This window comes from Argopecten irradians, chromosome 7 (genome assembly GCF_041381155.1).
Source record: "Argopecten irradians isolate NY chromosome 7, Ai_NY, whole genome shotgun sequence".
NCBI lineage: Eukaryota > Metazoa > Mollusca > Bivalvia > Pectinida > Pectinidae > Argopecten > Argopecten irradians.
In genome coordinates, this window is record NC_091140.1 from 10,890,752 (window position 1) to 10,909,765 (window position 19,014).

The 19,014-nt window shown below is 37.5% G+C and overlaps 1 protein-coding gene across 1 annotated transcript; it reads left to right on the forward strand.

Annotated features, from left to right (window-relative positions):
• Window positions 1–1,873: 1,873 nt before the first annotated feature.
• Window positions 1,874–9,032, forward strand: LOC138327538 (uncharacterized). The gene is made up of 7 exons (XM_069273705.1): window positions 1,874–2,201; window positions 2,459–2,572; window positions 2,993–3,049; window positions 3,216–3,403; window positions 3,754–3,861; window positions 4,904–5,035; window positions 8,628–9,032. Exons 1-7 carry the CDS (start codon window positions 2,023–2,025, stop codon window positions 9,008–9,010), a joined length of 1,161 nt encoding a protein of 386 aa, XP_069129806.1. The 5' UTR covers window positions 1,874–2,022; the 3' UTR covers window positions 9,011–9,032.
• Window positions 9,033–19,014: the final 9,982 nt, after the last annotated feature.

The following is a 19,014-nucleotide window of genomic DNA, read 5'->3' on the forward strand; positions in this document are numbered from 1 at the left end:
TGAAAGTGCGTGGTGCGTGTTTTGGGAGACTGCAGTATGTTCGTGTTGTGTCTTCTTGTATAGTGGAACTGTTGCCCTTTTTAGGTCATCTGACCCGTCGTGCGCCGTGCGCCATGCGTTAACTTTTCACATTTTGAACTCTTCTCAAGTTCTACCGGTGCGATTTGACTGAAACTTGCATGAAATGATCCTGACATGGTCCCGACAAAGTGTTGTTATTTTTCGGGTCGATCCGAAATGCAAGATGGCCGCCACAGCCGCCATCTTGAAAACACATTTTGAACTTCTTTTCAAGTTCTACCGGTGCGATTTGACTGAAACTTGCATGAAATGATCCTGACATGGTCCCGACAAAGTGTTGTTATTTTTCGGGTCGATCCGAAATCCAAGATGGCCTCCACAGCCGCCATCTTGAAAACACATTTTGAACTTCTTCTCAAGTTCTACCGGTGCGATTTGGCTGAAACTTGCATGAAATGATCCTGACATGGTCCCGACAAAGTATTGTTATTTTTCGGGTCGATCCGAAATCCAAGATGGCCGCCACAGCCGCATCACAAATCGAAGATGGCTACCATGACACTATATCTAATTAATTTCCTATATGTTAAGGCCCTTGGGCTTTTTGTTTGAAATGAGATTTGTTGAAAGAAATTGAAAATGATCCCGATATGGTCCTGACAAAGTGACACCATATATATTGTTTGTTTGTTTGATTTATTAACGTCCTATTAACAGCTAAGGTCATGTAAGGACGGCCTCCCATGTATGCGGTGTGTTGCGTGTATGTTGTGCGAGGTGAGTGTGTACTGGGAGACTGCGGTATGTTCGTGTTGTGTCTTCTTGTATAGTGGAACTGTTGCCCTTTTTATAGTGCTATATCACTGAAGCATGCCGCCGAAGACACCAAGCAACACACCCCACCCGGTCACATTATACTGACAACGGGCGAACCAGTCGTCCCACTCCCTGTATGCTGAACGCTAAGCAGGAGCAGAAACTACCACTTTTATAGACTTTGGTGTGTCTCGGCCAGGGGACAGAACCCAGAGCCTTCCTCACAGGGGCGAACGCTCAACTCAAGGCCAAAAGTGAGGCGGTACCAAGGGTGGCATTAGGAAAGATAAGTCAGTTAGGAAGAAGAGAAAAGATAAGATCCTAAATTTAGTCGCCTTTTACGATCATGCAATAGGGGCAGCAGGTACAATTCTAACGCCCTACCTGCAGGGCCAAAAGACCATATATAATTAATTTTACTATTGCCAATGTAGTCCGATGACCGTTAAGGCCCTTTGGGCCTCTTGTTATAGTGCTATATCACTGAAGCATACCGCCGAAGACACAAAGCAACACACCCCTCCGGTCACATTATACTGACAACGGGCGAACCAGTCGTCCCACTCCCTGTTTGCTGAGCGCTAAGCAGGAGTAGAAACTACCACTTTTATAGACTTTGGTGTGTCTCGGCCAGGGGACAGAACCCAAAGCCTTCCACAAAGTGAGGCGGTGCCAAGGTAGGCATTAGGAAAGATAAAGTCAGTTAGGAAGAAGAGAAAAGATAAGATCCTAAATTTAGTCGCCTTTTACGATCATGCAATAGGGGCAGCAGGTACAATTCTAACGCCCTACCTGCAGGGCTGAATAAAATCGGCGCACCTTGCTTCTCGATCTACACTAAACTAGGCGTTGTTGAGTACCTCGTGTGATAACATTTATTTGTAACGATATACGGGATAAGAACATGTACTTCAGCGAATATTATACTAATTTCACACCGGTAAACCGATCGATAATGTATAAAGTGTTTTTTTTATATTTCTTTGTCATTGCCCCCTCTCCAATAATTGCAAAAAAAAAAAAAATAGAATATGACAAGACAATCAGCATTTTCCCAACCAAAATAATTCTTGATTATTTTATAATTGTTCCTTACTGATACTGACTTTCATGTCATGATGTGTGATGTATAAAGATATATTTTATTTTGAAGTAAATTAATATTTGCTTTATTTTGTAATAGCAATGATTGACAGTCTTGGTGGTCCAGATAGAGTGAACAATTTCCTATCCATACTGAACATGAAGCCCATTAGTAATCCAAATCCGAAGAAAATTGAGAGGAGGGCAGGAGGTTTTGTTGAAGAAATAGCAAAGATATCCACTGAGAATGCTGCTAAGGAAGCATTTCAAAGGGAAATGGAGTATGTATACATATAAAATTATAAACTGATAATTCATAAACATGAATTTATGCATAACAGATTAACGCTTTCATTCATAATCACATATTTTGTAACTTTTAAGTGTTCGGATGAAAACAAATAATAATGAGATGTCTTGTGATACAAAAAAGTTTTATATCAAACTTTTTGTTTACAAGTTTCTGCATGCACTATGTACTGTAAATATGGAGCTATACATAAAAATATACAGTTAACGAAGAGCATTTGTTTTTCAGAGACATTGCTACTGAGGAATCGGCTAGTATCCTAGAAAGTAACGTTGTTCCAGGTGATGATTACCTAGATGACTTGGGAACGTGGGCCTTGACAGATGCTTCACCAAGTGTTAAGTATGAAAAACTGTTAATGACCACACAGCCATACTGATAACAAATTTGGCATTGACTTGTGTGTGATGTATTGGAATATTATAAATCAAATTTACAAAGCTGGCCATGTAGCTCAGTGGTAGAGTACCAGGCTAGTGGTAGGGGGTCCTGACTTCAAACCCTGGTCTGGCTGCTACATTTTTTCTCTTGTCACACTTATTTGAAATGGAAGACTAGCCACCATAAAAAGTATCAGCCATAAATATATATTGAATACTGATAAATGATAACTTTTGTTTTGTGGTTGTTAGTTTCTTCTTCAGTAATAAATCATTGTGAAATGTATTTTCAAGCAAAATATTCGCGACATAAAAAAATGCCCTCCTGTGTTTTGGACACACCTGAACCAGTACCTGATGATGTAACATCCTCTCTACACAGTACAGCTTCTAGTTCTTCCCAACATGCTGCTACCAGTCACAAACACAGGTCAAAAAGGTATGTTTTTACGTATATATTTCAAAGCCAGCATTTTGAATAGTTTTGTTGTATCAGCCACATAAAAGGGAGGCAGAAGTGATGATGTTATTACATTTATAGCTGACTGATGTTTTTTGTTTTGTTAAACTTAATGTGTGCTGTTTTTATTTTTATTTTATTTCAGTAGTACTTTCACTCCAGTCAACTTCAAACCTGCGAAAAGGAAACATAGACAGCGAAGTTCAAAAGGAGAGACTTCCCCCAACAAAACCCGAAAACGACTTCTTGGCCAGTTCCCATGCCAAAAAAGGAAAGGAATGACGTGTAGTGCAGATACAGCCTGGCATAAACGTAGTTTTGATAGTTTAACATGTAAGTAAATTTAGATTTGTTAAATAGAATTGTTTTTAAAGGTTATAAACAATATATGCTAATCACTATTTGGTGACAATTTTTAAATCATGATTAAATGATTTTTTGCCAAAATATCCAGTCAAAATTTTGTACAATTTTTGCACCCGCTTCTTACTTTAAAAAACAAAATCATACCCATATATATATGTTTTCTTGAAATCAAAAATGAATGTTTTATGAATCAAGTGATACCAACTTTATATCGGCTTTTAATCATCAACCAGGCCTTGGAGATTCTACTTCACAGATATATTATATTATGCCTGTATTCTAACTAGCATGTTTTTAGTAATTCTTTTTTATTGCAGCGCATACCTTTTTCATGAGCAAGCGCGAATACGGCAAGAAAGTTGTTAAGGCCATTGTTCTACACCGCACCTGTGCTGTATGTAAATGGTGGAAAAGGAAAAGACCAGGTGAAAAAGTGAAAACATCGATGTGTACATAATCATTCTGGGGGTGCAAGATCAATGGAAAGTTTTGCAGGTGTGAAGGGCATACAACAAATGTCAGAAGATGGGGCACCTGTTGAAATATTAGAGGGTGATGGGGACAATATCTTAATATCAAAGCTAAAGAGTGAACTTGGACTTGAGATGAAGAAGCGTTTGGACAAAAACCATGTCGTCAAAATATAGGTAAAAGTTTGTATGCTTTACATCATGAAAAGGGTGTCAAACTTAGCAAAAGTGTAAAAACTCATTTACAGAAATGTTTGAGATACTGTTTTGCAAAAAATCAAGGGAAACCAGATTATCTTGCAGACAATCTCTCTGCTTTAGTCCCACATCAATTTGGAGATCACTCGAAGTGTAAGTCTGATTTCTGTGGTTTTATGAGAAAGCCTGACGAGACATATCGACACAGAAGTCTACCTTACAAGGCAGCATTAAAAGACAGTGCTCTTCGTGAACGTCTAGAGTTACTTCTCAAACCAATTATTGCGCAATCTGTTCAATATGCTGATCTTGGCTCATCACAACAGTGCGAACACACCAACAGGGAGGTAACTCTCAGGGCTCCGAAATCCCATCATTATGGTGCTTCAGAATCCCTTGACTTTCGTGTGCAAGCCACCTCTGACATGTCCGGCAAAATTTACTACATATGTTTTCATAAAACTGTATTGATTGAAGAAATGCCTCTTTAATTTCCTGGATTTTATTTCCAATATCTAAAACAGTTGTTTTTGAGTTATTGATACTTTTTCTGTTTTATTTTGTTTTATTTTTGCATGATGTTTAAATTTTTCTACAGAGTTTGAAATTTCTTTTGACATATTCCATCAGACTATATTTTGTTGCTGTCAGCAATTGAAGGTAATGCTATTTTTACATGCATCATATTGCTTTTTTGAAGCTGTATGTCTCGTGTGTTTGACAAATTTAGGATAATTGTAATTATTGATAATATCACAAGTTGTAAAAAGATCATGTGTGTATACTTTTGAAATTTCAGGAATTACCTTAGAGGAAAATGTAGACATAGAGCACATCCCAGAGGCTGTTCCAAAGGGTCAATTTAAAAAGCTGGATCCAAACGGTCGACAGTTGACAAACATCACATTTGACTTGGAAACTACAGGTCTAAGTAAGTAAAAAATCAAACCATACACAAATTACTTTTCTACCAACAATTAAATTACTTTTCTACCAACAATTAAATTACTCAATTTCATAGTTTTTACAAAAAAAAAAAAAAAAAAAATTATATATATATTTTCTACTATTATTCTCTTCAATGGTTTTTGGTTTCTCTTTTATATTGTTACGAAAGTAAAAGTAAACAATCTACACATTGTAGAGGTGACTTAGTCTGGTTATATAATCCAGCTAGGCAATGTAGGTAAATGCCAGAAATTACAAAATTTATGGCATGGACCATATACCGTGACTGAAGTTCTGAATGATGTCATATACCGTATTCAAGAGACACCTCGGTCAAAGCCTAAGGTAGTCCATCACGATCATTTCAAACCCTACCAAGGTGACACAGCAAAACACTGGTTGAAATTTTAAAAAATGTTGAGTTGAACAATGTTGATGTTCTTGGTTGTGTTTGAAGTTTTTGTATGAATAAACATGTCGTTATAAAACAGTAATTATAACTCAATATAATTACAATTACCTGAAACAGGTGGTGAATACATGCTATTGAAGTTCAAATGAATTTGATTTTAAATATTATGTGAAGGAACTTCATACAAGTGGCTAGTGGCTAGGTGGTGAATACATGCTATTGAAGTTCAAATGAATTTGATTTGAAATATGATGTGAAGGAACTTCACAGTTAATTGACAAAGTATCAATTCTCAAGCAAATTATATTGCTGAATTGTTAACACAATATTGTACTTGTGGTACATATACTAATATGTAGTTGCATTATAATGATAATTGACAAAACTTTAATTTGTCGAAAGCTAGTATATGATATCCATAAGCATTACTTAGAAGTACATGAATAAAAAGTATGTACTCCATACAATGTAAGAATATTCCTATGTCTTATGGAATATTAAGTTCATCTTCATCATCTTCCAGATGAAGCTCAAATGCACTTTGTGCCCGTTTAAGAGACCATGCCAGGCGACATCTCCTTGAGCAGCATTCCATGCTAGGATACATGTGTCCGGTGTGCCAGCGCACCTTCAATAGACCAAATGCCAGCCATGAGGGTTGCCGTAACGGTGTTAAGCCGAGTAATTTGATTCTATATTGCCGCCAGACTGGAAAGCAAGGGGCGGAGGCGACTGCCATTCTTGATGAATTTAGGAGGAGGATACCTTTATTAGTGGAGAGAGTGAGTGAGGAACTGCCACCACATCAGCCGTCTAGAGGAACCCAGGGTGCACCACCAGCAAAGCGGGCCAGACATGATGACCTCCAGGACATCAATGAGGACCATTCAGACGAACTAGCCTTCCTTGTTAATGGGACACCGAGGCAGTATCACAGTACGTATCAGTGCCAGAGAGCCCTAGACCGAGTGAGGCAACTACATTCAAGACCAGTGATGTCACTAGTGATGATGACCATGTAATATTGGATATAGGTGGTACTAAATTCAGAACCTCCAGGGCAACCCTGACTGTGGTAAGCGGATGTTTTTTCACCGATTTGTTGTTACCAAGTATAACCAATTATTTCGTTGATAGGGACCCATTACATTTTAGGACAATTTTAAATTTTTTACGGTATGGAGAGAATATTAGGCCTGTACTTCTCCCTGATACAGTAAAGGAGTTAGTAGAATTAGACATTGAATCAGATTTTTATAGGTTGTACAACTTGGGGGTTAGGATCAGGGAGAAGCTAGAAATGTTACATTAGATACAATAGGTACATGTTGTGCATATTTTTGGGAATTTTAGAGTTAAGAGTTAGGCAGTAATATCTGGGATGGTCGGGGGACCTTATAGTATATGGAACAGGTTTAAAGCACATTGTAAGGTACTCTGTTATTCTAATCAACTTATAATACCTGTTACTAATAAATTATTTATTTTTCATGTTTTTCATATATATAGGCATTGTTCTATATTGTTATTGCTATCAGGAATAGACAGATCCTGTATTATATAAAATCTGTTTTTAAACAAGGATTATTTTGTTGTTTGTGAGTTTATTATTATTCTCCACAAGTTATTGAAGATTATCAATATTTATCTATTGTTAATGGGATACAACCCTGTGAATATTTTTAATATCCCATGTAGTATTGAAATACTACTGAAATTAATAATACAGTGTATTATTGTCATTGTTATACAGTTAATAATATAGTTGTCATTGTTACTTATTGTTGCTAAATAATATCTAAAGAATCAATGTTTTTATTGATACTCATACATATTTGAAATGTATGCCATTGTTATTGTTGAATGAGAATTGAAGTGGTCAAAGTAATAATTTCTTTGCATAAATTAAATAACTTCAATTTCTTTATGTCCATCATTACTTGACATTCATGGTTATATTGTTGATGTAATACTATTTATATTCTCTGTCAATTTTCAAGCATTTAATGTTATGTGTTTGAAAGGCATTGTAATGTAATCAGGAGTTTTACCATAAACTTATCTGATGTACATCTAACATGTTGTCATTTTAAATGTAAATGTTAGGGCATATTTTCTCCATTGTTGTAATTTATCATTTTTATATGGAGACCAAATATTGACTAGGAGGAGGGCAGTGTTACGAAAATATGTATCTGCGTTATCTAGGTCAGATTATTGCAATCAGCTGTGTCAGTTACGATTGCCGTTTAAATGTATTATTTATAAATCTTTGGCTCTATTTAGTAGAATAATATACCTGAGATAACTTTATCTTATCATCGTAATAGTCGTTAACACATATTTACATCTATGTATCCAGTAATGCTGTCAGTAGTAATTTAATACGCCCTCTCCTGGGCGCTGACATCATTGTTTATGATTTGTAATATAAAAATATATATAGATAGATACGTAGGCCCTTATTGGTTATTGTCTCCATCAGCTTTTATGTCGCGTTACGTCATTGGTCGGTCCGTCGCTACGCTGTATCCTCGATGCGCATGTGTGTATCGAGGCTCCAGCGAGTTTTCCTCCATCCATTCATCTGTGAAGCTGGTATTTTCGTAGCTCCAGATACAAGGTAATTTTACCATACTGGTAACTCCAAATTTATTTATTATTCAAAGGCACCAGGCACGTTAGTAAAACCGATAATTTATATCGGAAACATTTTTATTACTAAGTTATAAAATATTATTAGTGCGTCTGCTAGGGGTTGCCCCGAGTAGCCCCGAGGAGAGCCCCGAGCTCTGCCCCAATCAGGTGCCCCGAATTGGGGTGACGTAACCACAAGCATTCTTGGGGAAAGCCCCGACCAGTGAGGTTAGTTGATGTACTCGACTGTTTGTAAAATCATTTACTTATCATATTTGTATTAATTTTATATATGATTTAATAAATGTGAGGTTGAATTTATTACAACTCTTTGTTGTTCATTCGCGGGATCCGTCTACCTGGGACGAGAAAATTACTTTGTTTACACCCCGAATGTTTACTTTCCTCCTCCCAGAACGACATATCTTATTCGAAGTCTGCGACGCCTCAATAGGTCTTTTAGACCCCTATTACGCAGCAATATAGATCTTTGTATCTATTGTTTTTTATCCTTTTATCATTTGAGTACGAGGACAGACCATGCCTCAAATTACCCAGATTGCTGCCCATGTAGTAGACACTGGGGAGGTTTACAACAGCTACATCTTACCTACTATACCTATCGAAGAGGAGGCCTCGAAAGTGACAGGAATATCTATCAACAGCAATGGTGAACTTATCGCTAATGAGAACAAGAAGGATACATTTTCTATAGCTGATGGTCTTCAGAATTTCTGCGAATTTCTTGAAAAGTACCAAAATCCAATACTTATTGCTCATAATGGTCGAAGATTTGACTTTCCTGTTATTGTTAATGCAGCCAAAAAGGTCAATAAATTGGATCAGCTTTTGTCAAGCACATTTGGTTGTATTGACTCTATCGGTGTTTTCCGAAAAGCGTTCCCCTGACAATCAAATTACAAACAAGAAAGCCTAGAAAGCCTAGCCAAATAACTATTTGGAGAAAGTTACAGTTATGGTGCACATGACGCCTGCGAGGATGTAAAAGCCTTATCAGATTTACTCCATAGAAAAGAAGTTTTTCTCTGCTTGCTGTGTGCAGGGCTTTCATGTTTGCACGAGAAAAGTCTAAAAACATTCGCTCCTTGGAAGTTTTAATTTCACAAGGAATTCTTAAACGTCCAACTGTTGAAAAAGTGCCTGGATCTGGATTGACACTTCAACATTTAATGACCATTTATAAAAGAAATGGGGAAGATGGACTCAGGTCAACTTTTACACAGGAAAAAGTTGATCAACCGAGGGTCACCAGTTCCATAAAAGTGTTAGACGAGTCGCTGCCCGAAATGGTGGAATTTTTTAAAAGAGTGTTTCTACTACCGTCTAATTTCTTATCTATTGTGAAAATCACAGACCTGCTTTCAGTGTACCTGACCAGGATTACCAATTTTGAGTACAAATACTGCTTTATGTTATCCGAATGTTTAAATTTTGCACAAAAATATGAAGTAGAGAACATGATTTTGTGTCACCGGGTATTACTACAGGTGTTGTAATTTTTGCAATTTTTCAAGGGGGATAACTCTTGATCATTCACAAAAATATAGCTTTAATATCATATAATTCCCCTGTATTGACTGTTATTTATATTCATATACTTATGGTATGCATTGTGCATTTTATGTATGCATTATCTAATGCGTAGAGTGAAAACAAAGGTCTTAATGGCTGAATGGACATAAATGGATATGTTGGCGGATAATACCAGATACAACTTTCGAACGCAAGTTTACAGAAAATCAATGGATAGAATTATGTATAATTGGTTTCAAATTATTAATTACATCTTTCCCAATATTAAAAAAAAAAATTATTATTATTTTTTTACCAACTTTGGTTCCATGTTGTGTTAACCGCAAAGGGAGATAATCGGGTGAAATATTGTAATAAATTCCCAAAAACCAGTCATGGAAGAATTTTTTTTATATAAATCATCTTCAAGAGTTAATTACTAAATTATGTATTACATTTTTCAAAAAAAAATTGTGATTTTTCTGTCAAAAATAACTCTAATTTTACCATTGGTTGACCTTGACCTCTTCCACAGTGATTATCTCCCTTAGTTCGATCCAAAACTAAGGTAGCAAACAACAGAAGCACGGCCTGGCCATGGGGGGATTTTTTATTTAGCAGGCAATCTCTGTATAAATGGGTGCATAAAAAAATAAAAAATAGATATAGCCTAGAATTGGTGCACTGAATGTGAATGGTTTAATACAGGCTTCATAGTCCAGAAATTGTTTTTGGTGAAAAATGGGTTTGAGATTAAGATTTAGCGGTTAATGCGTAAGTGGCTCTATACCAGATTTCAGAAAAGATGGCGTGACGTCACAGAAAGTTTACATCCGGGTCCTCAAAGGTACAAACACAGTATGGCGACTAATAAAAACAATAACAGATACGTACATCCCTGCTATGCAATCGATACGTTGACAAAGGTATACACTTTCATACTTGCAAATTCTGATTTTAGAATGTTTTCTGATTGTTTCAGAGGTTGACAGACATTTATATTTTTATATTTACAATTGTTTATTGCTAAATATATCTGTAGATTTAGTGTTGAAGCCAGCTTGCGAAGCGGTGCCGGGCCGTCACAAGTACCCGTTTTTTGTTCACAGGTAGAAATCCATGTAGTGAAAAAAGTTATGAATGGATAACTGATTTCAATGTATTTTGTTTCTGTTATACATGAAAAAGCTGTTCACAATACTATTTAATATAAATATAACGAATGTGAACCACCTGGCCAGACCACGGCCGCTCGTGCATGGCTTCGATGGTAGATCACCTCGGGCCACAGCCCATAGTTGGGAAATTAATAATATTAATACGTAATTACCAACACATATCTCAATAAGTACTTGTAAAATATATATATTTCGTTATTTTCCATGTATATCTTGTTTTAAAGGAATGGTATAAGCCACTGTGTTACACGTAAATGCAGATCTATATGTACATGTACGTGCACGTACATGTGCAGTATGGCTGCTCCCGATATCTCGAAAAAATAAAATGGTGAAATCGTGAGAGTTTTTTTTTAAATTTTTGGTCACTTTTATTCCATGGGCTGCTATGTGAAGTCCCACATTGAAGTGATGTTACTTTTAAATAATTTGAATACATGTTAGATAGACTACAATATAGCTAGATCGTAGTACTGTAAATGCCGACCAGGACACATTGCGCACGGCTTCGAGAATCCTAAATTACTCGAAGTTTTGTTTTAAAATATTATAAAAAGTAACTATAAACTGACTTATTAGTATGTCATTAACTAAATTCCAAAATTGCTGACGAAAAAGTTATCCAAAATACGTAATTTTGTGACTCTGAAAAATGACGAAATTCGGGATCTCGGCAGTACTGTACGTAATGGCTGCCGTGCGCTTGGGGTAAATTTTAGTTTGGTCATAATCACACATCGTAAGGTGTTTACCAAGTAAGACTTAGACAACAGTAATCGCTTATTAAAATGTCAGTATGATATTTCGGGAAACTTGGAATTAAATTTATAATTTCAAGCTGATATTTTTAATATTCTGTCAATGTTTATACGTACATAATTGTAGGTCTAATGGCGACCTTGTTTTTTTCTCGTGGCGGTCGCAAATGGAGTATAAACAGAGTAAAATATATGAATGACAGATGTTTTATATTTATATAATATATTGTTAAATATTATTATTTACACTTTTAAAAATTAAAATAACGCAATAGTTCTCGGATTGCCGTACTATTTATTACAATAAAATGTAAACAAACATCACAAGCGGCTGTGTTCCCACAATGTTTATGTGTACAGATATACGGAGTTGTACCTTTGAGCGCCCGGATGTACCTTTGTGTGACGTCATCGCCATCTTTTCTGAAGTGGCTCTATACCAGATTTGCTAGCTTTACTTGAGGATGAAATGGACGCCATGCTGCCAGGTGAGATATTGAACAAGAGGCCCATGGGCCTTAACGGTCATCTGACTAATTGCACAAAACAACAAAGTCACAATATAAAGTATTGGTTAACGATTAATATAAACAATACAAGGAACTCCTTAGTTGAATATGTAAGTTTCTGAAATAGGTAAATGTCATTCGTTGAACAATCTTGGTAGCCCTTCATCCATAAATGGTTGTAACACATTCAAGGATTAATATAAGGAGGAGTCTGATTTTAAAGCCAAATTTCAGCAAAGCTCCCATTTTGGTCCTCCGCCGTACTATCCCAATGGGTCTTAGCTTGGTCCTTTATAAAATATGATTGTCCTCACCTAAAGTTCCCCTTCTGAATCAATTAAAACCTATAGACCAATTTTCCTTGAGATCAAAGACTGAAACCTGAAAACAGGAAGGTGGCCAGGGGCCATCTTGGAATACCAAAATCTTTACGAAAATGTTTGCATGTTGGAGACCGAAACCTAAAAAAGGAAGTGTGCCAGCTAAATTTGCCCTTTTGGGGCCCCACCCCTCAGCCCCTTGGGGTCGGATCTATCTCATTTATATAAAATATGATTGTCCTTCCCCAATGATGTTTCATACCAAATATGGATGAAATTCATCCAAGGATGGAGGAGGAGTATGATTTTAAAGCTAAAATTAAGAAAATTTCCCCATATGGGGCCCCACCCCTCAGCCCCTAGGGGTCGGACCTATCTCATTTATATAAAATATGGTTGTCCTTCCTACATGATATTTTACACCAAATATAGATGAAATCATTTCAAGGATGAAGGAGGAGTAGGATTTTAAAGCTAAAATTAAGAAAATTTGCCCTTTTGGGGCCCCACCCCTCAGCCCCTAGGAGTTGGACCAAGCTCATTTATATAAAATATGATTGTCCTTCCCCGATGATGTTTCACACCAAATATGGATGTAATCCATTCAAGGATGAAGGAGGAGTAGGATTTTAAAACTAAAATTAAGAAAATTTGCCCTTTTAGGGCCCCACCCATCAGCCGCTAGGAGTTGGACCAACCTCATTTATATACAAGAGGCCCATGGGCCTTAACGGTCATCTGACTCATTGCACAAAACAACAAAGTCACAGTATAAAGTATTGGTTAACGATTAATATAAACAATACAAGGAACTCCTTAGTTGAATATGTAAGTTTCTGAAATAGGTAAATGTCATTTGTTGAACAAACTTGGTAGCCCTTCATCCATATATGGTTGTAACCCATTTACGGATTTTAAAGCCAATTTTCAGCAAAGCTTCCATTTTGGACATCCGCCATACTATCCCCATGGGTCTTAGCTCGGTCCTTTATAAAATATGATTGTCCTCACCTAAAGTTCCCCTTCAGAATTAATTAAAACCCCTATAGACCAATTTTCCTTGAGATCGGAGACTGAAACCTGAAAACAGGAAGTGGGCCAGCGGCCATCTTGGATAACCAAAGTCTTAATGAAAATGTTTGCATGTTGTTCGGCATTAATTTAAACCCCTATAGACCAATTTTCATTGAGATTGGAGACCGAAATCTGAAAACAGGAAGTGGGCCAGCTAACATTAAGAAAATTTGCCCTTTTGGGGCCCCACACCTCAGCCCCTAGGGGTCAGACCAGACTCATATATATAAAATATGATTGTCCTTCCCCAATGATGTTTCACACCAAATATGGATGAAATCCATCCAAGGATGAAGGAGGAGTAGGATCTAGCTTAAATTAAGAAAATTTGACCTTTTGGAGCCCCGCCCCTCTGCCCATAGTGGTCGGATCTATTTCATTTATATAAAATATGATTGTCCTTCCCCAATGATGTTTCACACCAAATATGGATGAAATCCATTCAAGGATGAAGGAGGAGTAGGATTTTAAAGCTTAAATTAAGAAAATTTGCCCTTTTAGAGCCCCGCCCCTCAGCCCCTAGGGGTCGGACCAGGCTCATTTATATAAAATATGATTGTCCTTCCCCAATGATGTTTCACACCAAATATGGATGAAATCCATCCAAGGATGAAGGAGGAGTAGGATCTAGCTTAAATTAAGAAAATTTGACCTTTTGGAGCCCCACCCCTCTGCCCATAGTGGTCGGATCTATTTCATTTATATAAAATATGATTGTCCTTCCCCAATGATGTTTCACACCAAATATGGATGAAATCCATTCAAGGATGAAGGAGGAGTAGGATTTTAAAGCTTAAATTAAGAAAATTTGCCCTTTTGGAGCCCCGCCCCTCTGCCCCTAGGGGTCGGACCAGGCTCATTTATATAAAATATGATTGTCCTTCCCCAATGATGTTTCACACCAAATATGGATGAAATCCATTCAAGGATGAAGGAGGAGTAGGATCTAGCTTAAATTAAGAAAATTTGACCTTTTGGAGCCCCGCCCCTCTGCCCATAGTGGTCGGATCTATTTCATTTATATAAAATATGATTGTCCTTCCCCAATGATGTTTCACACCAAATATGGATGAAATCCATTCAAGGATGAAGGAGGAGTAGGATTTTAAAGCTTAAATTAAGAAAATTTGCCCTTTTGGAGCCCCGCCCCTCAGCCCCTAGGGGTCGGACCAGGCTCATTTATATAAAATATGATTGTCCTTCCCCAATGATGTTTCACACCAAATATGGATGAAATCCATTCAAGGATGAAGGAGGAGAAGGATTTTAAAGCTTAAATTAAGAAAATTTCCTCTTTTGGAGCCCCGCCCCTCTGCCCCTAGGGGTCACCAGGCTCATTTATATAAAATATGATTGTTCTTCCCCAACGATGTTTCACACCAAATAGGTCCTTTTTGGGCCCCACCCCTCAGCCCCTAGGGGTCGGACCAGGCAATGATGTTTCACACCAAATATGGATGAAATCCATCCAAGGATTTAGGAGGAGTAGGCTTTTGTATAAATAGTTTTACACACGACGCACGGCGGACGGCGCACGACGAGGGACGAAACACGATGACATTTTGTTGCTCGTCTGTCACAGCTTACAGTTTCCAGTGATCATTGTCACAATTCGGTAGATACAGTAAATAAAGACGGATATGGTGTCATATGCCTTATGTTTAGCAATCATAGGCGCCGTGTCACTGTACCTCGCCTACAGTACTTCTTGTTCCACAACTGCCAACATTTGGCCTCCCATCAACAGGTGTCGCATTTATGCCATAATAAATTATGCGTTGCAGTGCACCATTTGTCGTTGGAGCCTGCTAGGGTAAACAATGATAGGAAAGTTTGTTTTTTAAATAAGGCATGTAATGGGCATCGTGGATTTGCCAATTGTTTGTTCTATATGTGGTGAGTGAAATGTATTAAGTTATATATTCGAGTGTTCATGTTCATGTTTAATGGGTTACAATGTTTACTCCATAATTGTGTGTGTTGCATTGTTCTGGTGTGCCGTTCACGTAAAGTGACTGTACTCGTGTTTTGCGGTTTCTTTTCTTTAGTTTTCCTATGTGTCTTCTGAATTTGTATTTCACGGTGCGTTTTCGTGTTGCGTGGTACCTATCGGTGTAGTCCCTTCTGACCATTCCTTTCCAGAAGGGATCATGTCGGTGGTATTTCAGGCCAATCTTCTTACTCAAGATGAGTGCTGATTGGCCTGTGCCTACTGTGTCAGAGTGAACGGCTGAATGACACAGTCCATTGAAATTTCTCCCCCACAGGATGCTTTTTGGTGCATATGTGAAAGCACGGTGGTTGAGACATTCTGTTTTGTTTGTTGTTTGTAGGGTTGTGATTTTATTTAGTGTAGGGGCCGAAAATGTTGCATTGATGATTGTTTGTATTTTCAGCTCATCTTCCCTGCTAAGGTTCAAATGTTGACCATATGGTAAATGTCGTGTATTGTACAGTGGAAGATGAGCCATGCAGACGACAGAATTTGCACGGCAGTTTGTGTGCGAACCGCTCAGGCATGGCATTACATTTCCTATCACTGTCTGGGACCGGGTCACAAACTCGACCCCAGTGCAGGCTTGTTTAATGCGTGCAAGTTCCAGTCGTATACGACAGCGCACGCAGGAGGCAAGCTTATCCATGATATTGAAAAATCCACCTAATTGACCTATAGAAAATTCAGTTTTATTTTGTCGCTGAGATAAATATCTTTGATTTAAAGTAGGTCTAATAAAAAAAATTGAGTACGTTTTTTTGCAATTTTGGGTCAAAAACACACAAATTTAGCATTTTTTTAAAAACTTTTTTACTGTGGTTTCCATGGTATACAAATGTTCGGGAATACGCCAAAAATGAGTTTACTTCTCTGATGATATCATAACTTAATAGCATATAGTGTGTAGATTAAAAATATATACATGTATACTTTTGTATATGTAACATGAAGGGTTCTCTAGCTATGCAGGCATTTGTAAAACTTATGTTATTTTCCAAATTTCCTCAGATCTTCTGTTTTCTGCTACCTAAAAATTTGGTGGATAGCATTCACAAGCGTAATATATTGTTATAAAACATCAACAAAAATTAAGATTAAAATGATATAAAAAAAATGACATAATTACAGTGTGACTACCTTAAAAAGAAGCTTTTATCTCGCAAACATGAGATACGTATCAATACGTTACAATGTTCAAGAGATTGCCCCTCCAAATATCTCAGTCATGTCAAACTCTTTCCGAGGACGATACATTTATCCTTCTTTCTAAACTTTTCCAGAAGGACAAAAAATTCATCATTATTACCTCTGCCGAAAGGATGGGTGTAGCAACATTTCAGATGATTAAAACTAGTAATAAAAAGACCAATTCCAACACGAATGGCTCTTCAGAAAGTCAAATTATTCCGATGAAACTGGAATTTGGTGGCCTGTTTATGTGGAGGGTGAAGGCGTCTGCTGTCTGCTGTGCACAAAACACAACAGCAAATCCAGCCAGAACAAGAGTGAGACCTTTTCGACAATGCCTTCAACACGCTTCAAATCGAGCATGTTCACAGATCATATCAAGTCCTCTTAACTAAACATCAAACAATAATTCGGGATGAATTGTTAGCCGGGTGTCAACATTTCAAAAACAGCTTAACTACAGAGACTCACACCAGTATGATATTCTCTAGAAAGCTTTTTTGGCAACATATTGGTTAGAGAAAGAGTCTAATACCAACAGAAAAATGGGTAGATTACTAATGCTTGCAGAAAGTCTTGGAGTTGAGGACTTAAAACACTTCAAGAACACATCAGCAGGATCCATTCGCGACATATTTCTGACCATCGGAGACGTCATCTGCAAAGATAAAACACAGATACAAACAAATCCTTGAAGAAAATAACTGATGTTGAAACAGAGGTGACACAGTTATTGAGATTTTTTAACAATTCACCAAAAAAGTTGTCTGTTTTTCTCAAAGTCCAACAAGATCTGCAAGAGACTGAAAAAGGCTTGCAGTACAAGATGGCTGTCGTTTGACAAAGCTGTGGAAGCTGTTTGTACAGTTTGTCTACTGGTATTCTTCAAACGTTGAGACATTTTAAGAGTGATCCAGCATTTACAACAAATGTCATTTTTCGGAAGTTTCTGTGTTATAACTTACAAATTTTAAAACTAATATTGTTAAATCTTGGTAACAAAGCTAAATGCCTGAAGGGCTTACCCAAGTTCGATCGCCCCTTTTGGCAGATCTTAATTAGCCTTTAATAAAAAAAAGTCATTTTCTGCCACTTCCGTACAATATCTAATAAATATTAACTTATTTTCTTCAAACTTGATAACAAATTTAAATGTCTTATTTCCAAATAAGACTTCAGTTTATTTTTTCATGTTTCAACCAAGGTTAAACCTAACCTCAATAATGTTTACCTACAATATGTCCTGAAAGCGGGGTATGGCAATTCCACGAATTTGCTTGTTGTGTTATAAATTGCTTGGATCCTTTTTGAGGTATGGTGGCATCGCCACACAGGAAGCCTTTGCTTCAAGGAAAGAGATGGTATCTCAGAAACCATGATCCACGATTCTCATGCATTACTTAATATTTTGAACGTTATTCGTGTTTTCTTGGTGCAGCATTGTTGTTTTTGCCATCGACTAGATATGGACCTAAAACCCTTAAAATGTATCCAATCGTTCCAAAAATCACAATGGGCTTAACGATTGTTTGTTTGTTTGTTTGATTTATTAACGTCCTATTAACAGCTATGGTCATATAAGGACGGCCTCCCATGTATGCGGTGTGTTGCGTGTATGTTGTGCGAGGTGAGTGGACTGGGAGACTGCGGTATGTTCGTGTTGTGTCTTCTTGTATAGTGGAACTGCTGCCCTTTTTATAGTGCTATACCACTGAAGCATGCCGCCGAAGACACCAAGCAACACACCCCACCCGGTCACATTATACCGACAACGGGCGAACCAGTCGTCCCACTCCCTGTATGCTGAACGCTAAGCAGGAGCAGAAACTTCCACTTTTATAGACTTTGGTGTGTCTCGGCCAGGGGACAGAACCCAGAGCCTTCCTCACAGGGGCGAACGCTCAACTCAAGGCCAAAAGTGAGGCGGTGCCAAGGGAGGCATTAGGAAAGTTAAAGTCAGTTAGGAAGAAGAGAAAAGATAAGATCCTAAATTTAGTTGCCTTTTACGATCATGCAATAGGGGCAGCAGGTACAATTCTAAAGCCCTACCTGCAGGGCCAGGGGTTTAAGGAACGATGTTTTAAGATGCTATCTGCGCTGAAACAAGATCAGCAAGTTTAGTCCAGTTTGTTTGTTTGATTAAATCAACTTCCTATTTACAGCCAGTGTTATGTAAGGACGGTCTCCCATGTACAAAATGATTTTGTTTGTTTGTTTGAATCAATTAACGTCCTATTAACAGCTATGGTATTGTAAGGACGGCCTCCCATGTATGTGTTGTGTTGAGTGTATGTTGTGCGAGGTGCATGTTATATTCATGTTGTGTCTTCTTGTATAGTGGAACTTTTGCCCTTTTT